Genomic DNA, 24,614 nt, shown 5'->3' with positions numbered 1-24,614 from the left:
AACAATTTCCTCATTAAGATATAAAGATTATGAATTTATAATTCTGATATAGTAAAAACTGTCTGCTGCTGCTGCTGCTGCTAAGTTGCGTCTGTCATGTCTGACTCTGTGCCACCCCATAGATGGCAGCCTAACAGGCTCCTCTGTCCCTGGGATTCTCCAGGCAAGGATACTGGAGTGGGTTGCCATTTCCTTCTCTAATGCATGAAAGTGAAAAGTAAAAGTGAACTCGTGCAAAAACTGTTTAGAGAGAGGTTATAGTTGTAAAGTATATGTTAAAAAACAAAATAGCTGAAAATTAATAAGCTAAACAGCAATATCAATAAATTATTTTAGATAAAAAAATTAGCAATCATAGTGAAGTGAAGTCGCTCAGTCGTGTCCGACTGCGACCTCATGGACTATAGCCAATCATAGTCAACAATAATCTATTATACACTTAAATTTTGTTTAGAGGATAGTACTATGTTGAGTGTTCTAATCATAATAAAATGCAGTTTAATAAAATCACAATTGAAAACTGTCCTAAGAAAGAACTCTCCAAACAAATTATTTTTTATCTATTCTACCAAGATGTATTTCAAGATGCCAATTTTGCACAAATTCTCCCACAGAATAGAAATGAGGAAATGCTGAACAATTCATTTTAAAAGCTATCATAATGTTCATACCACAACCTGATCAAAACATTAAGATAAAGTAAAAGACAGACTACCTCACTTATTAGAATAAGGTAATATCTTAAAAAATTGTAATTCAAGTGTGTTACAGTTGAATTCATACTTTCTTTAAGATGTATGACTATTGCATAACAATGGTGAATATATTCTGGGAATGCAAGATTGACTTAATACTTCAAAAAAAGTATGGTTTGCCACATTAAAACAATCAAAAGAAATCAACCCCTTGAGTAGCAACAAAATTATAATGTATTCAAAATTCACTAAGTTAAATATAGAGAGATATTTATTATTGACTATCAAGAAAATCTCTACAGAATATCACACTAAATGGTGAAATGTTGAAATCATTTCCTTTGGAGTCAGATAAAAGACAAAAGCTACTATAACCACTTTTAGTACCATTGTGCAAATGCAATAAAGCAAGAAAAAGAAAGAAGAAAATTGAAAATGAAGCAAAAATAGTGTCTCATTATTTGAAGAGAATATAAATGGGCTTTTCAATGGTGCTGAGATGTTTAGATTTCTATTCAAAAAGAAATAAAGCTTAATGTCTAATTCAAACATATGCAAAACTGTATTTCAGTTGAATTATAGTACTTAGTAAGAAAGGGTAAGATATAAATCTTAAGGAAATAATATGGAAGATACATTTACGATCTCAGAATAGAAAAGTTTTCTGAAATGGGCAACAAATAGTATTCCATAATAAAAGGGATATATAATATTAACCTAAATGAAACTGAGTTCCTCTTCACACACACACAAGAAAAAGCACAGGAAAACAAAGATAAAGCAGATTTTCAACACATAGTTTTAAAACTTTTTTAAAAATAAAAAGACAAAGAATTATGTGAAAACAAAGAGTTTGTTTCCAGAATGTTTCTTTTGAATTCCTTCAAATAAATAAAAAAATACAAACAATCCAGGAAAAGAATAGAAAAGTTATTTCAATAAGCATTACATAAAAAGAGAATAGCCAAATAGACAATATACATATGAAAAATTACTAAACATTTCTAATATCAAGGAAGCAAATTAAAGGTACATTAGATATGTTGCTAAAGTTTAAAAATTGCTGAAAGTTTAAATATGACAAGGATATAATTGGATAAAGTCTCAAAATCATAAACTGATAAAATAACTTTGACAAATTTCTTAAAAATATCAACTGAAGCCAGACATAAGCATAACCTATGACACAGCAAATGCCATCCATAAGTAGGTACCTGAACAAAAAGCAAATTTGCATGTAACAAATAATACACACAAGAATATTCTCAACAAAGCAATTTTTAAGAATGCCAAGCTAGAAACAGCCCAGTTGTCAATGGCAATGATCAAATCAATCACTTATAATGTGTTTATGTAATAGAATACTGTGGAACAGAGGTTACCAAAGGTTTTCTGTAAAGGAACAGTCAGTAAGTATTTTAGGCTTTGGGAAACAATGTGTCTAACTTAGTTATTCAGCTGTTCTCCTGTAGCATGAAATCTGATATGGACAACACATAAATAGGTGGTGGTGTTTGTGTTCTACTAAAACTTTATTTCCCATAATTGGAAGTCTAGAATTGGTCTAAAGTCGGTAGTTTGCAGTTTTTACTGTAGAGAAACAACAATGACAACAACAAACTGCAGCTGAATACAATATTATTTTCACAGAATTGAGACATAAGAAAAAAATAACAGATCAAAATGCTAATAAAAAGAAACCAAGCTCCTTGGGAAATGACATATTTTAGAACTGAAGAAGGGAATTACAAGATAAACCTGAGGGAGGAGCTGCCGCGGCTCCTCAGGCTGCCCCTTCGGTGGGTGTCTGACGCCTGAGCGCAGACCGCGCAGAGGTATCCTGTTTTTCTGTCAAGAACTGACCATGTCAGAGTGAAAGGAAGCTATCTTTGCAGACCGCTGTCTGTGGAACCTTTGAAGACGGTAGAATAGCATTCGATTCTCCAAGGGGTGCCTGCAGATCAAGCTATGGTGGAAGATGTTTCGGAAAGGCAAAAAGCGCCACAGCAGTAGCAGTTCCCAGAGCAGTGAAATCAGTACCAAGAGCAAGTCTGTAGATTCCAGCCTTGGGGGCCTCTCACGGTCCAGCACGGTGGCAAGCCTCGACACCGATTCCACCAAGAGCTCAGGACAAAGCAACAACAATTCAGACACCTGTGCAGAATTTCGAATAAAGTATGTTGGTGCCATTGAGAAACTGAAACTCTCAGAGGGGAAATGTCTCGAAGGGCCACTGGACCTGATAAATTATATAGATGTTGCTCAGCAAGATGGAAAGTTGCCCTTCGTTCCTCTGGAGGAAGAATTTATTATGGGAGTTTCCAAGTACGGTATAAAAGTGTCCACATCAGATCAGTATGACGTTCTGCATCGGCATGCTCTGTATTTAATCATCCGGATGGTGTGTTATGATGACGGTCTCGGGGCAGGAAAGAGCTTACTGGCTCTGAAGACCACAGATGCGAGCAACCAAGAATACAGCCTGTGGGTTTACCAGTGCAACAGCCTGGAACAAGCACAAGCAATCTGCAAAGTTTTATCCACTGCTTTTGACTCTGTATTGACTTCTGAGAAACCTTGAATTCTGCAGTCAAGGGGGAAGTAAGCTTCATGTTCAGCTGTTTTCTCAATAGTTTGTTTCCAGTCTGCAGTGTTGAACTGTTAACGGAAATATGAGTGATCTTTTGCTCTCGATTTTCTGAAGAAAATGCAAGTGTATAAAATACCAGTCATTTGTTTTTCTAAAAAAAAAAAAAAAACAAAACAACAAGATAAACCTGAGCATCTCATAGTTGCAGAAAACACAAAAGTGCTTAAAAAATAAAGCAATGATAGAGTGGTAGATAAAGGTACACAAATGCTGACTGAACAAGCTTTCCATGACTAAAACTGGAAATACTTAAGGAACATAAGCAACAACGAAAAAAACCGGAGTATTGGATTATAACCCAGAATATGAAATTAAATGTCCATGAGTCCATACTGATACAAATAAATTCTTGAATAAATAAGTGGAAGATAAGAACCAAATATTGAAAAGCAGAGACATTACTTTGGCAACAAAGGTCCGTCTAGTCAAAGTTATGGTTTTTCCAGTAGTCATGTATGGATGTGAAAGTTGGACTGTGAAGAAAGCTGAGCACCAAAGAATTGATGCTTTTGAACTGTGGTGCTGGAGAAGACTCTTGAGAGTCCCTTGGACTGCAAGGACATCCAACCAGTCCATTCTAAAGGAGATCAGTCCTGGGTGTTCTTTGGAAGGAATGATGCTAAAGCTGAAACTCCAGTACTTTGGCCGCCTCATGTGAAGGGTTGACTCATTGGAAAAGACTCTGATGCTGGGAGGGGTTGGGGGCAGGAGGAGAAGGGGACGACAGAGGATGAGATGGCTGGATGGCATCACTGACTCGATGGATGTGAGTCTGAGTGAACTCCGGGAGTTGGTGATGGACAGGAAGGCCTGGTGTGCTGCGATTCATGGGGTCCCAAAGAGTCAGACACAACTGAGCAACTGAACTGAACTGAACTGAATTACTTTACAAAATTGTAGTGGTTTTTCCCATACATTGACATGAATCAGCCATGGGTGTACATGTGTTCCTCATCTTGAATCCCCTTCCACCTCCCTCCCCATCCCATCCCTCAGGGTCATCCCAGTGCACCAGCCCTGAGCACCCAGTCTCAGGGCTGGCAATCTATTTCACATATGGTAATATACACGTCTAGTCAAGGCTATGGTTTTTCCAGTAGTCATGTATGGATGTGAGAATTGGACTGTGAAGAAAGCTGAGCACTGAAGAGTTGATGCTTTTGAACTATGGTGTTGGAGAAGACTTTTGAGAGTCCCTTGGACTGCAAGGAGATGCAACCAGTCCATTCTAAAGATCAGTCCTGGGTGTTCTTTGGAAGGAATGATGCTAAAGCTGAAACTCCAGTACTTAGGCCACCTCATGCAAAGAGTTGACTCATTGGCAAAGACTCTGATGCTGGGAGGGATTAGGGGCAGGAGGAGAAGGGGACGACAGAGGATGAGATGGCTTGATGGCATCACTGACTCAATGGACGTGAGTTTGAGTGAACTCCGGGAGTTGGTGATGGACAGGGAGACCTGGCGTGCTGCGATTCATGGGGTCACAAAGAGTTGGACATGACTGAGCGACTGAACTGAACTGAAGAACAAAATCACCCATGCAGAAGAGTTCAAAATAATTCCCATCATCTGCCACTAAGGAGATGCTGCATGACTCCCTTCTCCTTAAATGTAGGCTGCACATAATAACTTTCTTCCAAAGCGTACTTTATAAAAAATGGAGTAAAAACTAAATCTGACAAACAGTACTTCTGCAGGCGAGCAAGCCTAACATCATCAGTAATAAATCAGAAAAAGAAGAGTTGTAGATACAACTCTGCTAGTGCTGTAGTAGCATGGATATTGGACTCAGGACCCCTTTCTTTTAATTAATTAACTTCAATTGGAGGATGATAACTTCACAATATTGTGATGGTGTTTGCCATACACTGACATGAATCAGTCATGGGGGCACATGTGTCCCCCCATCCTGAAACCCCCTTCCACCTCCCTCCCCACCCTATCCCTCTGGGTTGTCCCAGAGCACTGGCTTTGAGAGTCCTGCTTCATGCATCAATCTTACACCTGTAATCTATTTTACATATACATGTTTCTATGCTATTCTCTCAAATCATCCCACCCTCACCTTCTCCCACAAAGAAAGGAAAATTGAGAGATGTGATTGGAATCTTCACTCAGAGTGGAGTTGAAAGTGCTATAGCCCAGTTATCTGTCTACTGCTTTTTATTAGCAGTTGCTCCCATGTCTTGGGGTGGAGGAGAAATTGACATCTTAAAAACTGGGTCAAAAAGCTGGGTCAGGGAGTGTGTTCACCTTGGAAATGTTCCATTTAACGTCTGAGGCATGTGCCTCTGGTGTGGGAACTAAGCCATGCACTCCTGACAGGATGTGATGTGAATGGCACTTCACCTCTATGGTCTTCTTTGCAAGATCCATAACCCCAGCCCAATAACAAGGAAACAAATCAGACAAACCCAAACTGAGGACCATTATGCAATGTACCTGACCAGTACTCCTCAAATCTGTCAAGGTCATCTAAAACTGGGAAAGTCTGAGAAAATATCTCAGTCTAGAGGAGCCTAAGGAGAGACATTATTACTAATTATAACGTGGTTTCTTGGATGGGGTCCTGTTACAGGAAAAAACACTTTAGGTTAAAAAAGAAATATAAGTTGGAAATTTAATTAATAATTATATGTTAAAATTGGCTTACTAGCTGTGATAAATATATCATACAGTGTAAAAATCTAAAGAACATGAGAAACTGGTTCCAGGGTGTATAGGGACTACTGCAACTTTTCTGTAAATATAAAATTACTTTAGATATAATAGAAAATATTCTATTTTGTGTAATATAAATTTACTAAAATATGTATTTTATGATTCCATTTGTATAAAGTTAAAAAAAAAGCACTCAAAGCCAAACTATAATGCTTAGCTTAGATATGCATGCCTGAATGGTAAAATATAAAGTTAAATAAGAAAGTGATTTTTCTTATAGTCAAATTAATAATTACCTTGTGAAAAAGAACAGAAATTGTGAAAGAGAATAAAATGTACATTTTAGCTGCTTGTAGTGGTCTATCGTTTGACCCGGGTGGTGGTAGCAATACATTTGCTTGTAGCAAATCTTTGAGCTGAATGTTTTTGCATATTTTCTATATTTGTACTCTATCTATCTGTACAGTCAGAAATTGTATCACCAATATCAGGGAACTAAAATGTGAAGGCCTCTCACACAGACAGCATTGAACAAGATTATAAGAATATCATTTATGTGGACTCATTTGACTCCTGTTTATTTCCTCCCCTCAGTCCTAGTCATGGAGGAGCAATTCATAGAAGAGAAAATAATGTAGGTAGAGCAGACTGAAAGAACAGGCCTTGTGCCCTTTCCCACTGTGGGAAGGGGTTTCCAATTATGGACCCACCTTTTGCTGGGGAAAGGGAAAATATTTAAATTGAATGCACGATTGGTATTTTAAAATTAGGCCTCAGAATACTGTTTAGGACCCATGTTCCAAGAGATCTACACCTGTTACTGGCAAGATTTTAAGAGGAGAAATTTCCACAGCATGTTTAATTAGGTAAAATTCAAGCCTTTTCTGTTTGTAAATTCACCCCACTACCAATTTCATTGCAATATAATCTGAAACATGTAGTTTGGCTTAAAACAAAGAAACATGCACACACATGTCCATTTTTAAAGGTAGAACCTGATGATGAAATTTGTTTTCTTTCCTTCATAAACCACACATATAATGCATTTTCTCTTATATTTTTTCTGTAACTGGTTTCTTCAAAATCTGAGCAAAATTTCAAAAAAAATTAATAAACTTAGCAATTACATCTTAGTACCAATTTCTTGTAGATGTTTCTCATATCTTTTTCTCATAAGCACTTTCTGCTTTGCAATTCATATGTCATTAGATAAGTTATTTTTAACAACTCATATTTATCAAATATTTCTAAAGCTTTCAAGTAGATTTTCATTAATGATAGCTTTCTTGTATTAACCTCTTCTGCTTTTATAATGTGTATGTAGATCACAAACCTATTTGAGAACAAATATCAATGACACTTGATGAGTTTTCAATTAACTAGTATGAAAGAAGTATTCTAGGCATATGTCAGCATGTGTTATGGAGTTAATGGACACTAAACAAATTTAGCATATTAGAAGTTAGAAGTTTGAGTGACTTTCCAGTGCTGATGTCATGATACAGTTTGATATAGATCTCTGGCTGTTTGGAAAGAGGTCTCAGACTGTGTGCATAAAGTTGATTGATGCTGGCATATATGTATTAAGCTACAAGAATGGATGAGATTACCCAGGAGGAAAAAATAAAATGAAGAAAATCTAAGGCAAAGCACTGAGGAATTGCAGACACTAGAATTAGCAAAGAGGATGCAAATCAGGAAAGTAGAAAGAGAGCAGGGAGTGAAGTAAGAATAAATCCAAGGAAATTTATATCCACTAAATGCAGAGAGATTATGTTGAGAAGGAGATGAATGTCACCTGGGAAGCATGCTTCTAAGACTCTGAATATGGTGTAAATTGAAAAGTGGCCATTGGATTTAACAATTTGAGATCCTTTGATGATTGGGATCAGAGTGTTCAGTGTACTTGTGAAGATATGAGTCAGATGATAAAAAATATGGAAAGACAATGAGAGAGAAGGAAGTTGAGATAGCAGGATAATTTACATTTCCAAGCCATTTTCATGTGAAGAGAGTGGCTAGAAGAGGAGAGGATAATGAGAAATATTTGATTAGGTACATAGTTTTAGAATGATGATACACAGAAAGGACCAAGTTGAAAATGTATAAAAGAACATGAACAGTGAAAGAAGAGAAAACTCTATTAATATAAAACATGAGATATACTTAATTCCTAATAATACCAGGTAAACGTGTGGATGAGCACACATCCAAAGGACCAAAAACTTTGGGGGAGAAATTCTAAGAGTCCTTAGTCAATGGTTGCTATTTTCTCCATAAAGTACAAAACAGTGTCATGAGGTAAAAGCTGGTGTATAAGTCTTATCAGTGGAGACCAGAGGATATATAAGTTTAACCACAGATGACAAGAAATTGATAAAATTGCTTCTTCAGAGATTGAAAATAAGCTCTCAGGGAAATATTTTAGATTATTTAATATCTCTTTGGGTTTTGATGTCATATATCTAGGGTGAAGCATTCACCTATTATATATATGTTTTTCCTGTAAAGTTCAACCATTCAGGTGCAAGAAAAGAGAAAAAAATATTTGGTCCCATAAAGGATATGGCTTTTGTGAAGATAGAAATGTGTAGATATTGGTTAGGGGGAGATTTTGCTGATGGACCAAAAACTTAATCTGTAAAATAAAGGTAGCAGAATGTATTGATGGATAGTGAGTTTTTGGCAGAGCTACTAGACTGGTGTTAATATTAAATGTTTAACAATGAAATGCTTTTAGACAGTCTTAATACTCCATCAGTCAATTCAGTTGCTCAGTCGTGTGTGACTTTTTGCACACCCATGGACTTGCAGCACGCCAGGCTTTCCTGTCCATCACTTGCTCAAACTCATGTCCATCAAGTTGGTGATGCCATCCAAACATCTCATCCTCTTTCGTCTTCTCCTTCTGCCTTCAATCTTTCACAGTATCAGGATCTTTTCTAAGGAGTTAGTTCTTCGCATCAGGTGGCCAAAGTATTGGAGCTTCAGCTTCAGCATCAGTCCTTCCAGTGAATATTCAGGATTGACTTACTTTAGGACTGACTGACTTGATCTCCTTGCAGTCCAAGGGACTCTCAAGAGTCTTCTCCAACACCACAATTGAAAAGCATAATTTATTGGTGCTCAGCTTTCTTTATGATCCAGCTCTCACATCCATGCATGAATACTGGAAAAACCATAGCTTTGACTAGACAGACCTTTATCAGCAAAGTAATGTCTCTGCTTTATAACATGCTGTCTGGGTTGGCCATAGCTTTTCTTCCAAGAAGCAAGCGTCTTTTAATTTCACAGCTGCAGTCACCATCTGCAATAATTTTGCAGTAAGAAAATAAAGTCTCTCACTGTTTCCATTGTATCTCCATCTATTTGCCATGAAATGATGGGACCGGATGCCATGATCTTCATTTTTTGTTGCTGAATTTTAAGCCAGCTTTTTCACTCTCCACTTTCACTTTCCTCAAGAGGCTTTTTGGTTCCTCTTCACTTTCTGCCATAAGGGTGGTGTCATCTACATATCTGAGGTTATTGATATTTCTCCTGGCAATCTTGATTCCAGCTTGTGCTTCATCCAGCCCAGCGTTTCTCATGATGTACTCTGCATATAAGTTAAATAAGCAGGGTGACAATATACAGCCTTGACGTACCCTTTTCCTGATTTGGAACCAGTCCATTGTTCATGTCCAGTTCTAACTGTTGCTTCTTGACCTGCATACAGATTTCTCAGGAAGCACGTAAGGTCTGGTATTCCCATCTCTAAGAATTTCCCACAGTTTGTTGTGATCCACACAGTCAAAGGCTTTGGCATAGTCAATGAAGCAGAAGTGGATGTTTTTTGGGAATCGTCTTGCTTTTTTTATGATCCAGCAGATGTTGGCAATTTGATCTCTGGTTCCTATGACCTTTCTAAATCCAGCTTGAACATATGTTCTTGGTTCATGTGCTTTTGAAGCCTAACTTGGAGAATTTTGAGCATTACTTTTGTAGTGTGTGAGATGCATGCACTTGTAATACCCAGTTCTTGGGGATATGTGTGCATGTATGTGCTCAGTTGCTCAGTCATGATTTGTGGATATAGGTTCACCAAATTCACTTTTAGGACATAAGGGACAAAACTATTTATTATTCAAATATCTTTCTCCCTTGTATTTAGATGGATACCAAAATACAACTTTGATCAAGATACTTAAAAAGATGTATCCTTATAACCCCATTGTAAATTTTTATCAATTAAAATGAGATTGTAGAGTCATAAAAAACGTCCAGTGCTTCCTGCTGCTGCTGCTGCTAAGTCACTTTAGTCGTGTCCGACTCTGTGCGACCCCATAGATGGCAGCCCACCAGGCTCCCCCATCCCTGGGATTCTCCAGGCAAGAACACTGGAGTGGGTCCAGTGCTTCCTACTCTTTGGTAAATAGGTCATGACTGAGTGTACAGGTACTTAAAATTGAAGCCAGTGATTGTTTCAGTAATTTATTGAAGCTAATGTTAGTCAGCTGAGATCAAGAGAAAGATGCCACAGAAAACTTAGAAACTTAAATGTTGCTATCATAGGTTTAAAGATTAACTTTGGGGTCATAGATTGATATTGAAAAGTAAGAGTATTGCCAAAATAATGTTTGGTTTGGAACAGCCCTTCTTAATTTGTCCATATTCTCTCTCCTTGGATCATTTTTCTTGGTCTAATCGCAGCTTCTTTTGCTTCTGAATTTGTGTTTCCATCCTTTTGTTCTACAGGCAGCTTTTAGCTAAATGCAGTTATGTCTAATTTCATGAGTCACTAAGATGAGTCTCTTAAATTCAGAGTATGATAACTAAATGAAATCTTTTGTTTCTCGCATGCTTAATTTCCCTTCTACAACAAAATTTCTACAAATAATTAGTTCTTTTTTAAAATTAAAAACAAACTATCACTCATATCTATTCAAGTTCAGTGAGTTCTAAGGCCCAACTGAAACATTATTTTGGATCTGGATCCTGCATTTTTAGTAGAATCTTCTTTCATGGAGGAAAACAGATCATCCTAGTATTACTCATACTATTAATTAAAATGCTATCAGATATGTAACATTTGAAGGAGACAAATGGAAGGACATTTTAAACTAGTCCCCGACATTAAGCCTGTTGGGGTCAGTCTTCATAAAGATAAATCACACGACACATATTTAGAGATAAAAGATCTGGGAGTGTGGATTTGGTACATATGTCATCCTATAAAATTACTGTCAAAAGGCAAGATGAGAATTACAAGAAAAATAAACCAAAATAATTTCAGAAAACAGTTATCTCTCCCAAGATCCTAGGCAGTCACTCTAGAGTTTCCTGGCAGCATAAAGCAGCAGGAGCCAGCTAATGAGGCAAGTCATCCGTTATCATTGCTGTGCTTAGCCTGATTTAGTTATCTGAATCAAAATGACAGATTCAGGAGGGAGGCTCCTGGGAACTTGACTGAAAATGTTATGTTGATGTAACCATGCATTGATCAGTCTAGTGGAGGGCTTCTCCGTTTCCATGCCAACAATAAAAAGAAGCAAAAAATAGCAGGTTAAAGGGCACGCTTTAGGAAAACGGATATTGGGCAAGATATTTTCTTTATAAACAGGCCGAGTTAAACATTGAAATAAGCTTCATGCCCTGACCAACCTAGGGCTTCTCAACACATAAGAGGTTTTATAAAGTAATTTCAGCTTGTCAGGAACAATTTTCCTCTTTCCCTTTAGGATTACTTATAACTTTAGCTTTTGCAACTATAACCCATGTTATTGACAGCCTATTAACTTTATTCCAGTGTGAATACTGCAAGAATTAACTCTTTCTGTCCTTTCCTAATCCTGTGCTGTGCTCCATAGCCAGTAGTAGAGAGATGTTTTTAAAGTGCATTTGACATGCTAGGCATGGATTTAAGAAGCTTGATAAAAGAGGTACTAAAAATAAGAAAAAGATCCAAATTACCTGAAGGGAATACATGCTGTTGACAAATGGCTCTTTCTGCTAACCCGCAGTTTGAGAAAGATTTTTGATATTTTTGATAGTGGTCTAGACAGATTTTTCTTGTCGTGGGCAAACTATCAACATTCAGAAAATAGTGTAGAGGATACATTAAAAGCCACATATGATGAAGAAAAGATTGCTCTTCTAAAGATAGAATAGCTCATTGCCCAAACCTCATTCAGTCAAAGTTATCAGAATTGAAAATGGCTTAAAAAAGAGAGGGGTTTTTTTGGACATGTGAACATGTTATCATTCTAGGATATGAATAGAACCAAGAATAGAGAAACCCACACATATTCTTCCATTTGATGTGCCTGGTTTATTTTATGCAGAGCACAAATACATAAAAGACCTTTAACTACTCCCCTGGAGTAATTTAAGTTGATTTGGGCATCACATCAGGATTTAACAGTTTTCTAAACTGATCCAATTTAATGCTTTTTAAAGATCCAGGTTTCTTGATTTTTCAAGTAGCCTTTCTACACTCCAAAACAAAATACTCAGCTAAATAAATGAATAAAATGAGGACCTTCAGGAAGCCAACATCCTAATTTTGACCATATACTAGGAAAAAAAAAATATCTGTTTTATTCAAGTTTTTCCTTCTCTCTTAAATGAGAACTCTACCTTTGTTAGTGACTTTTCTCTGGACTGTTGATTCAGTGTTTAGTCTATGCTGAGCATAGTTATGAGGATAAGCGGGCAGTACTTCACCTATTATCATATCTTTCCAGGAAATCCTTCACAGAGGATACTAGTAGGTCCTGACTTCCCAACATCAGTCATAGCTCAGCAGTCTTCCAGCTGTCCTCTGAATACCCCTAAAAATATTCAGACTTTTGGGAAAATACCAGAACAACAAGAGTGGTCTGAAAGCCTGAGGTGGGACAAGTAGAACCTGGGTAAGTTATATTCTGTGTTCTGCTCTGAGCACAGATTTTACTGTTGCGATCTGTGTTGACTGCTGAAGCCCAGCTCCTCAGATACCACTTCCATTCACACGCTGTAAGAAAGGTTCATGCATCCCTTATTAACCAGATGAGGAAGAAGAACTGAAAAGTCCTAATATGCTTCTGTCCATTGATTAGAATTTTAAAGGCCTGCTCTTCTCCTATCAAGGTCATGATTTTTCATTGTTCTTTCTTTTTTCTTTACCTCAGTGTATTTAGCTAGCAGTTTCAATGGCACCCCACTCCAGTACTCTTGTCTGGAAAATCCCACGGATGTAGGAGCCTGGTGGGCTGCAGTCCATGGGGTCATGAAGAGTTGGACACGACTGAATGACTTCCCTTTCCTTTACCTTCCTAACACTCTTTTACTTAGATTTTTAAAATACAATCCTCTACTTTTTCTTTGAAATTCCCTATGACATAAGGCCTTTCTCAAGAAAGGCCTTCCAATCCATGAGCATGGTATATTTCTCCATCTATTAGTGTCCTCTTTGATTTCTTTCATCAGTGTTTTATAGTTTTCTGTATATAGGTCTTTAGTTTCTTTAGGTAGATATATTCCTAAGTATTTTATTCTTTTTGTTGCAATGGTGAATGGAATTGTTTCCTTAATTTCTTCTTCTACTTTCTCATTATTAGTGTATAGGAATGCAAGGGATTTCTGTGTGTTGATTTTATATCCTGCAACTTCACTATATTCATTAATTAGCTCTAGTAATTTTCTGGTAGAGTCTTTAGTGTTTCGGAAGAATCAATATAGTGAAAATGAGTATATTACCCAAAGCAATTTACAAAGTCAATGCAATCCCTATCAAGATACCGGCGATATTTTTCACAGAACTAGAACAAATAATTTCAAGATTTGTATGGAAATACAAAAAACCACGAATAGCCAAAGCAATCTTGAGAAAGAAGAATGGAAATGGAGGAATCAATTTGCCTGACTTCAGGCTCTACTACAAAGCCACAGTCATCAAGACAGTATGGTATTGGCACAAAGACACACATATAGATCAATGGAACAAAATAGAAAGCCCAGAGATAAATCCACATACATATGGACACCTTATCTTTGACAAAGGAGGCAAGAATATACAATGGAGTAAAGACAATCTCTTTAACAAGTGGTGCTGGGAAAACTGGTCAACCACTTGTAAAAGAATGAAACTAGATCACTTTCTAACACCGCACACAAAGATAAACTCAAAATGGATTAAAGATCTAAATGTAAGACCAGAAACTATAAAACTCTTAGAGGAGAACATAGGCAAAACACTCTCCGACATAAACCACAGCAGGATCCTCTATGATCCACCTCCCAGAATTCTGGAAATAAAAGCAAAAATAAACAAATGGGATCTAATTAAAATTAAAAGCTTCTGCACAACAAAGGAAAACATAAGCAAAGTGAAAAGACAGCCTTCTGAATGGGAGAAAATAATAGCAAATGAAGCAACTGACAAACAACTAATCTCAAAAATATACAAGCAACTCCTGCAGCTCAATTCCAGAAAAATAAACGACCCAATCAAAAAATGGGCCAAAGAACTAAATAGACATTTCTCCAAAGAAGACATACGGATGGCCAACAAACACATGAAAAGATGCTCAACATCACTCATTATTAGAGAAATGCAAATCAAAACCACAATGAGGTACCACTTCACACCAGTCAGAATGTCTGCGATCCAAAAATCTGCAAGCAATAAATGCTGGAGAGGATGTGGAGAGAAGGGAACCCTCCTACACTATTGGTGGGAATGCAAACTAGTACAGCCACTATGGAGAACAGTGTGGAGATTCCTTAAAAAATTGCAAATAGAAATGCCTTATGACCCAGCAATCCCACTGTTGGGCATACACACAGAGGAAACCAGAATTGAAAGAGACACATGTACCCCAATGTTCATTGCAGCACTGTTTATAATAGCCAGGACATGGAAACAACCTAGATGTCCATCAGTAGATGAATGGATAAGAAAGCTGTGGTACATATACACAATGGAGTATTACTCAGCCATTAAAAAGAATACATTTGAATCAGTTCTGATGAGATGGATGAAACTGGAGCCGATTATACAGAGTGAAGTGAGCCAGAAAGAAAAACACCAATACAGTATACTAACACATATATATGGAATTTAGGAAGATGGCAATGATGACCCTGTATGCAGGACAGCAAAAAAGACACAGATGTGTATAGCGGACTTTTGGACTCAGAGGGAGAGGGAGAGGATGTGATGATTTGGGAGAATGGCATTGAAACATGTATAATATCATGTAAGAATCGAAATGCCAGTCTATGTCTGATGCAGGATATGACACGCTTGGGGCTGACGCGCGGAGATGACCCAGAGAGATGTTGTGGGGAGGGGGGCTCATGTTTGGGAACGCATGTACACCTGTGGTGGATTCATGTCAATCTATGCCAAAACCAATACAGAATTGTAAAGTAAAAATTAAAAATAAATAAATAAATTAAAAAAAAAAAAAAGAACTATGGTGCCCAATTCAATTTTAAGAAAAGTAAGAAAAAAAAAAAAAAAAAGAAAGGCCTTTATACATCTATACAATTGTTAAAATATTAATTAAGCATATATTCAGGGAGGGGACTGAGGAATATTGTAGGTTTTTTCCTTGTCCGTGAAGAACAATCCATTAAGTGAGCTAAGAACCACATATAATAAGTTATAATACAGGAAATTATACAATAATGGGAAGAATAAGATAATAGATACCATAGCTGTGTTCCCCTTGGATGCTTATAAAAACCAGGAAATATCAGAGCAAGGTTCAAGCTATAGTAAACAAACCTTGGGGGCAGCTGATTCTTCCTAGAGCTTGTCACATAATGCAGTGAACTTGAGCTCTTGCTGCTGCTGCTGCTGCTGCTAAGTCAGTTCAGTCGTGTCCAACTCTGTGCGACCCCATAGATGGTGGCCCACCAGGCTCGCCCATCCCTGGGATTCTCCAGGCAAGAACACTGGAGTGGGTTGCCATTTTCTTCTCCAATGCATGAAAGTGAAAAGTGAAAGTGAAGTCGCTCAGTCATAGCCGACTCTTAGTGACCCCATGGACTGCATCCTACCAGGCGCCTCCGTCCATGGGATTTTCCAGGCAAGAGTACTGGAATGGGGTGCCAAGGAGGTCTGCCCCAGTTGTAGTTGGTCAGCTATCAATTAGGGAAGGAATAAATACAATGCTGCATACCCAGAGCTCCCTGTAGCCTTCATAGGAATTCTTAATTTTTGACAGATCATCAAATAGTAATATTTAAAATTTACATCTCTTCTTGTCTTTGATTTTTATAGAGAAGAGAGATCTCTGAACTTCAACAATTCCTTTCTTAATCTTTTCATTAAATGATTTCCAAAGGAACACTCCATTTTCTATTCTGTAACACTATCTTCACTATTCCCATGCTGTTGTCTTCCCTAATGCCTTTTTTACACAATCTGTAAAAACAAGAACAAGCTTTGTCTTTTCTTTCTATGGAAGATTAATCGGTTTTTCCTCTTGGAGTTCCTAGTCAATGATAAATTAGAGATCAAGCTAGAAAAGTGTTGTAATACAGACATTTGGAAAGATTTCTAGCTGGAATCTCCAGAAATATCAGCAAGACCAAAACAAAACAAACCTTCAATAATTTTGAATTCATGCAGAAAATTTTATAGAGCCACCTGCCTGACTAAAGATGGTGATGAGGCTTCATTGTTGTAAGTTCCCAGTAGTTTCATGTTCCTTGTGATAACTTTTAAAACCGTCATATTTTATCATCAATATATTTCATCTGCTATGTATTTAAAAATATTCTAACCTTGACACTAATGTTCTAAACACTATACAGAAATCACACACCCAAAACACAAAATAGATTGATCAATACTAGTTAAGTGAAATTTGAATTCTTGTTTAGCTTTAGATTTATTTTAAGAGAAACAAAGCTATCAAAAGCTCAATGAAAAATACTTGAATTTTCAAACGTGAACAGGGTAAAGAGGTTCTTATTTAAAAAAACAAGTCCAAAAAACTCAAAACAAAGCAAGCAAAATAAATGAGGAGCCAGTTTGATTTAAAAAGGGGGAGAAGACAAGTGCATTCCTTGCCAGATAGGAAACCTTCAATGGGAAATATGCAAACTGTTAAGGGAAACCATTCTACATCTGGGAGAATAGTTGCCCAGAGTTTCTTTGCCTCTTTCTTTCCTTCTTTCTTTTCTTTCTTTCTCTGTTTATTTTTTCTCTTCCTTTTCCCTCTTTCTTCCTCTCTCTCTCTTAGCCTCCTTTCCTTCCTTCCTTTCTTTTTTCTCACTCTTCCTTACCTCTGTTTTCTCATTCTCACTCTAGCTCTTTTTAAAAACTTTCTTTCACTCTTTAGACAGAGTGGACACTATTTTTCAAGTTTTGATAGTATTCCTGAGAAGAAGCAGCTAGCTTCTTCTATTCAGTATCCCTTCTTCCCTCGAAGAAAAGCATGAAGTTCTTCAGTGAAGCAGTAGATGAATATATAATCTTGGTTTATAGATGCACAAGTGTACTTTAAACCAGTTAGCTCTTTTATTAATATATTGTCATACTCTCAAGGAAAGCATTCCCTGGTGGCCCAGCAGTAAATAATCCACCTGCCAAAGTGAATCCCTGGGTCAGGAAGATCTGCTGGAGAAGGAAATGGCTACTCACTCTGGTATTCTTGCCTGGGAAATCCCATGGACAGAGGAGCCTGGCAAGCTACAGTCCATGGGGTCACAAAAGAGTAGGACACAACTTATTCTGTCCCACAACAATAACAACAACAACAACAAGTCCAAAAGGATATTAAATTATTCTACTATATATGTGAAATGTTTGCAACTTGGTAATCTTTACTTTTTTTCTTTCTTTTATATCATGTGAAAATATAGACATCTTACCTTATGGCATCAATAAGCCCTAATGTAACAGAGAAGGGCTTATTGAATTAAACAGGAGTGTAACTATTGATTCTCACTTTTTCTATGATTTTGCATGGGGATCCTTGAAATTAGGGGTACTTGAAGTTAAGTTTGACTTTATTTCCTATCACCTTATCCAAATGCTAAAAAAATGGCAATATTCTTTCTTCAAGAATGTATTCAGTTGCAACTTGAATCAACATCTAATTTTGTATATGAGAGCTTAAATATACTGCTGAGTTGGCATTCCTTTCTGTATGCTAACCACTCCTTGTAAAAAAAGAGACATTTGTTTTTCTTAAATTGCTCCCATGCTTGTTAACTCCTCAGATTCAATCTAAGAATTCATGTTTTGTATTCAGTATTTAAGAGGGGAAAGGAAAAATGTCCTGACAGATTATTTTTCCTTGGAGGACTTTGGTTTAAGTCTTTATGCAAAAAGAATACTAGATTAATGATAACTGAGAAGCAAGGAACATTCTTTCTGGGCTCTGAGCAGTGAAAATGACACATGATAGCGTGTGGTGTTATGCAGACTCCTCAAATCCCAGCAGAATTTCAAAGACTTGAAGCCAGCAGTGTATTACTTTTCCTACTGCATGAATGTCATTTTAAGTATTCAAACATGATAATCTTCTACTGAGAAACACCATTTTTAAATCTTTCTTTCATCCTCATGGGTAAAAGAACCAAAATACAGCAAGGAGAAAAAAAATTGGGGGGAAAAATGTAGAACCCAAATTGTACTGCAATATTATGTTTTAATGTATACTATATTATGTTTTAATACAAATATGTTACATATTTTATATATTTATGTAATTATATATAAAGTTGCATATTCAGTTAGAGCCCAAAATATTTTGAAATATTATCTAGCCATTTATGGTGAATCAGTCTCATATAGCAAACTTTGTTGTTGTCTAGTTGCTAAGTCTTGTCCAGCCTTTTGTGACTCCATGGACTGTAGTCCGTCAGACTCCTTCTGTCAATGGAATTTTTCAGGCAAGAATAATGGAGTGGATTGCCATTTCCTTCTCTGGGGATCTTCCCAGCCCAAGGATCGAACCCTCATCTCCTGCATTGCAAGAAGATTCTTTACCAATGAGCCACCAGCAAAACCCAGCAAGCAAGCTTAACTGTTGGTTTTCATCTTGTACAATGAATGTGACCAGGTTATAGTGACTAATGGAACACTAAGAAGTCTTTTAGTACTTATCTGTGCTCCAAAAGAAATGGTTTTAAACACCAGTTGTTTTTCACTTTCTACCAAGTTGTTAAAATTATCATCTGATTATATTTGTTTGGCTTGCCATCAAGCTTAGTGCTTGTGATGGTTAACTTATGTGTAAAACTGGTTAGCTACAATGCCCAGTTGTTTGATCAAATAGTTGTCTAGATGTTGCTCTGCAGATGCTTTTCAGATGTGATTAACATTTATAATCAGTTGACTCTGAGTAAAGCACATATTCTCTATAATGTGGGTGGGTCTCATCCAATCAGCTAAAAAAAGACCTTAAGAGCAAAGATGGAGGTTTCTGGAGAAAAATCAATTCTTCCTCAATTTTGAAACATAGATACACTGCTTAAATTTTCCATCTGCTGACCTGCCTTGCAGATAATATTCAGACCAAAGACTACGTCAACTCTTACCTGAATTTCCAGTCTGTTAGCCCTTCCTACAAATTCCAGACTTACCAATCCCCACAGTCATGTGAGCCAGTTCCTTAAAATCTCTCTATTGCTACTTTTGTGTGTGTGTGTAAATATATATATATATATAATTTAAATATTTGTCTTTATTTTAAATAATGCTATGAATATTCCATATATTATACAAATATATAGCATAAATGTATATATAATATGCACACATATATATGCATATATAAATGTAATGTGTTTTTATGTATAAAATATACTATTGGTTCTGTTTTTCTGCAAAGCTCTGAATAGTACAGCCTACTCCCATGAGCTTTGCCATATCAGTTAATCTTAAACTCTTCAGAGATACTCCTCCTTAATTAAAATCACATTCTTTACATGTACCTGAAAGACTTATTTTCATCTGATTGTTACCTACCTTTTGATATTTAGCTTCTCATAATCCCAGCCTTTATCTTATTGTCTAACATTACTGACCTATTTATGGCTTCCTAAATAAATCAAGTTACTTTATTCATTCCTTCACCCAAGAACTGATTGATATTGGATACTATTTACTTGGAAATTTGACCCCAGGAAAGCAAGGAAAATCAGAAACAATCTGATTCCTAAAGAGCTTTAAGACTACTAAGAGTATTCTTTTTCTGGAAATGTTATGGACCAGATAGCCAGAAAATCTATTACAAAATAACTAAAATGTTACATAAAATGCAATTAAAAAAAAAAACTACATAACTCAGCTCAAAAAAAAAAAAAAAATTAGTAAGACAAATCTCTAAGGCTGCAAAGAGAGAGAAAAACTAAAAGTTAGAACTGTTAGTAAACGCTAAGATTTTTGCCTGCCTTGTGGAAACTTGCCAGCCACTGTAACTAAGGGACTTGAGAATTAAGGGTTCCCACATAAAGGAGAAAAGCCTTGGGCAAATTTGAGGAGGTAGTCATAATTGAGACCTTCGCATGCATCCAGAACATGTTTCGTGAAGGGCTGAACTAAAAAAAAATCTACTTGTTAGTACTGGGAGGTGGGAAGGAAACCTTTTTTTCTTGGCCTTGATCTTAATGCTAAGGGGATAAAAATGTATTTGCCAGTCTTCTATAAATATTCTTACTTGGTTTGGAGTTTCAGTGATAATGGAACTCATTAAATGAGATAATAACTTTAATCTGTTCTCTTGCAAATAACTCAGGATACCTAATAAAAAAAAATAATGAATGTAAAAACATTTCTGGAAGGATGGAATATACAGCTCATTTTTTTTCCAAAGAAAAAACCCCGAGGAACATAGAATCTTAGCATATAAAACATTAACCAGAGTTAGCAGGAGGTTGACATTACCCATGCCAAAATGTCAGATACATGTAATAGGTAAAGATGGCATAAAATATATTTAATATGATAAAAATAAGATGGAATTGGAGTTTTGGGTAAATATCTATCAAATAGCCAGGAAGATGTAAAAATAAATTTAAAATCTTTAAAAAATGACGGAACAGTGCAGTCATTGACACTAAAACTTCAATAAATAGTTTAAGCAGAAAGTAGACATAGCAGGAGAGAGAATGAGTGAATAAGTTAAAGCTGAAAATCTACTAGGATTGCAAGCATCAAGGAAAAATGTAGAAAGAGATAGGGGTTAAGAGACATTGGAAAATGAATAAGCTAATATTCTATATAATAGGAATTCTGTACTGAAAGAATTGTAGGTTAGACAGGCTATCTGGGGATTTACTAGAATTAATGCAAGATATGTACACTCAGGTGTCAGAATTCTGCAAAACTCCCAAAAATGTTTTAGTAGAACAGCAAAAGAAACATAGCACTTATAAAAGTAGGAAAAAAAAAATGTCTACTAAGTTAGATTGACAGTAAATGTCTCAATGACAACAAAAGATGGTAAAGGAATAACACATTCAAAGAGCTGAGAACCAAATTACCATTTGATGATAAGGGCAAAATGAATGCTGCTATAGACAAATGCAAATTTGTGAAATCATTTTGGAAAATTTTTTGGCAATATCTAATAAATTCAACAAAAGCAAACTCAATGATACAACTTTCACTTGCAAGCTTATACTTCACAAAATGTGTTCTTAAATGTAGTCCCCGAAGATCTGTTAAATAATGTTCATGGCAGCTTTAGATTTAGAGCCAATATTAACTGAATGCTGCTTCAAAATTTATAAATTATATAATGACACTGGGTTGCAGTATTTTATAGAGGGATTTAACTTTTCTATATTCCACTCCAAGAATTAATCTCAAAATATTAGCATATGAAATACATAGTATATAAATTTGAAAGAATGTAAATTCACTTTTGCTATTTTTGAGAAAAAGGGAAGATATTCCTGGGAAGAGGAGAGACTGCAATACTTTTATGGGGGAATGGCAATATTTGATTTCTTGATCCGGGTGTTAATTACACAATTTATACTTTGTGAGAAATCAATTTGCTCACTTAACATCTGTGCACATTTCTGTAAAATATAATTTACTTTAAAATTTACTATAAAAAATTGGGAAGGATATTTTTAAAAAAACATTTCTACAGTAGCAAAAAACATTGACAAGATGCTTAGCCTCTCTGGTAGGAAGATAAATATATTTTATTCAATGCCAAACAATGTTATGTGTCATTAGAGATTAATGGGAAAGACAAGACAAGAGGGCTTCAGAGACAAAATATTTTGTCTGAAGAAGCAGAATAGCAAAGAGTGGTGAAAATTCTTTCTTTAAACAAATGTATTTTAAGCACTCAGGCAACAAATACTCTTCCATGAGCACAGCCAGCAAGAGCAAATATTCTCAGACCAGACAGTTCCACCTCCCTGCATGCATCACTCATACAAGATGATTTATTGAACCCATATGTCATCCGTGTTCTTTGTGTTAGGTAGTTATCCAAGTGCTGTCTGTGTTAAGTCAGTTATCCACATAGAGCTCCAAAATAGATAATACTGTAATCATTTTACATTTGAGGACACAGATTCAAATGGTTATAGAATTTCTCCAAACTAATGATTAAGTAGCAAAAACTAAATTCACATCTATGTTTTAATGTTTGATTTAGTTGCCTTGAAGATTATAGATTACTGAATGCTTCTTCTATGTTAGTTACAGACTAAATGTTCATAGTGTTAATCGCTCAGTTGTGTCCAACTCTTTGTGACCCAATGGACTGTAGCCTACCAGGCTCCTCTGTTCATGGACTTCTCCAGGCAAGAATACTGAAGTGGGCAGCAGTTTCCTTCTCTGGGGGATCTTCCTGACCCAGGGATCAAACCGGCATCTCCTGTGTCTCCTGCGTTGGCAGAAGGTTCTTTACCACTAGTGACCAGTATATTTTACTTTTCTATCCATGTTTTCATCTATACATCTATATATTATAAACTGGTACATATATATAGATATATAATATAAAGATGATGGAAGCAAGGATAAATATAATATCTAGAAAAATTATTACTCAGGTGCAGGAGAATATGATTAGGGATGAGCACATAAAAGTGTTCAATGGCATTGAAGCTGTGCTGTTTTTATAATGTATAACACATACCATCTTAAATACTTTAAAATATTATTATATAAAAATAATACAGTTATATATTTTCATATTAATTTAGATATCTACATGTTAACATTATATATGATATATATTATAAAATATGAAATAAGATTAATTTAGAGATATTTAAAATTAAAACTTGATTTCAACAATTTATTAGATGTGGAGGATAAGAAAAAAAGTAATGTTTAGCAATGGCACCCCACGCCAGTACTCTTGCCTGGTAAATCCCATGGACGGAGGAGCCTGGTAAGCTGCAGTCCATGGGGTCGCTAAGAGTAGGACACGACTGAGCGACTTCACTTTCACTTTTCATTTTCATGCATTGGAGAAGGAAATGGCAACCCACTCCAGTGCTCTTGCCTGGAGAATCCCAGGGACGCGGGAACCTGGTGGGCTGCCGTCTATGGGGTGGCACAGAGTCGGACACGACTGAAGTGACTTAGCAGCAGAAGCAGCATTATATAATATATTAGTTTGAGGGAATGGGCATATACTACTCCTTTATCTTAGACTAGTAGGTCTCAAACTTCAGTGGGCATCAGAATCACCTGAAGTCTTTGCTAGACTACAGCTTGATGACCCCATCCTAGACTTTATGATTCATTTTCTCTAGAGTGAGGCCTCAAAATTTGTATTTCTAACAAGTTTGTCGATACTGCTGATGCTGCTGATCCAGGGACCTCACTTTGACAAGCACATATTTGTAGAGTGGTGAACAGATTTGAAAATTTGTTACATAATATACAGCTTTTGTCTTTATCTAGAAAACCCACACATTTCTTTCTATTATCCACTCAAATAATTTCTACTTAGATCAAAAGAACCTTCCCTGAGAAGCAGGTCAAGAAGAAACTCTCAGTCTTATTTATGTGCCTTCTATCCTCCCTTTGAATAATTCCTGTCTTGTTGAAAAATCTCTCTTCCCTTTTCTTTGATGATATAATGCTCTCTTAATTTATTTCTTGCCAGACCCTTTAAATCTCTTTTGGCTCTGCAGTCGCATGAATTCTTGCTTCTTTCATAGAGATTGTTTTTACTTTATAGAAGTTTTTGGGAGCTCTAATCCATTCCCATGGCTACGATTAGATTTATACTTTATACAGATAAATTCAAAATCTGTATTTACATCCCAATCTCACTTCTGAGCTTTAGACTAGTGAAGTGAATTCCTTTCCAGAGATCAGTATTTGGATACCCACAAATACTTTAACCTCAACACTTTAAAAATGGATTTACCATTCCCAACAACCACCACCCTACCACACAACCCCATACACAGTCTCTAGACATAATTTCATGCTCTCTGGCCCTTCATTCCAACCACCTCGCCCTCCTTAGTAAGTGTAATCACAGATACTCATGCCAGGAACCAAGGCATCATCTATGATTCTTGTTTTCTCTCACTTTGCAACCAGTCAATTTCATTGTGATTACTTTACAACTTAAAGAGATCTTAACTCCATCTATTTTAATTCATTCCCCCTGACAGTTTGCTAGTCCATG

The 24,614-nt window shown here is 36.3% G+C and overlaps 1 protein-coding gene across 1 annotated transcript; it reads left to right on the top strand.

The window, feature by feature from the left end:
- The first annotated feature begins 2,458 nt into the window (after nucleotides 1-2,458).
- On the top strand, nucleotides 2,459-3,432 carry LOC120862551 (integrin beta-1-binding protein 1). Its single transcript, XM_040238579.1, has 2 exons — nucleotides 2,459-2,494; nucleotides 2,531-3,432. Exon 2 carries the CDS (start codon nucleotides 2,674-2,676, stop codon nucleotides 3,274-3,276), a length of 603 nt encoding a protein of 200 aa, XP_040094513.1. The 5' UTR covers nucleotides 2,459-2,494; nucleotides 2,531-2,673; the 3' UTR covers nucleotides 3,277-3,432.
- The last annotated feature ends 21,182 nt before the right edge of the window (nucleotides 3,433-24,614 follow it).

This window comes from Oryx dammah, unplaced genomic scaffold (assembly GCF_014754425.2).
Source record: "Oryx dammah isolate SB20612 unplaced genomic scaffold, SCBI_Odam_1.1 HiC_scaffold_4, whole genome shotgun sequence".
Taxonomy (NCBI): Eukaryota; Metazoa; Chordata; class Mammalia; order Artiodactyla; family Bovidae; genus Oryx; species Oryx dammah.
Note: the sequence above shows the minus strand (reverse complement) of the source record. Positions and strands in the feature narration are given on the sequence as shown.

Excerpts from the sequence above, each read along its gene's own strand:
- LOC120862551 (XM_040238579.1), top strand. The coding sequence starts at position 2,674 with ATGTTTCGGAAAGGCAAAAAGCGCCACAGCAGTAGCAGTTCCCAGAGC.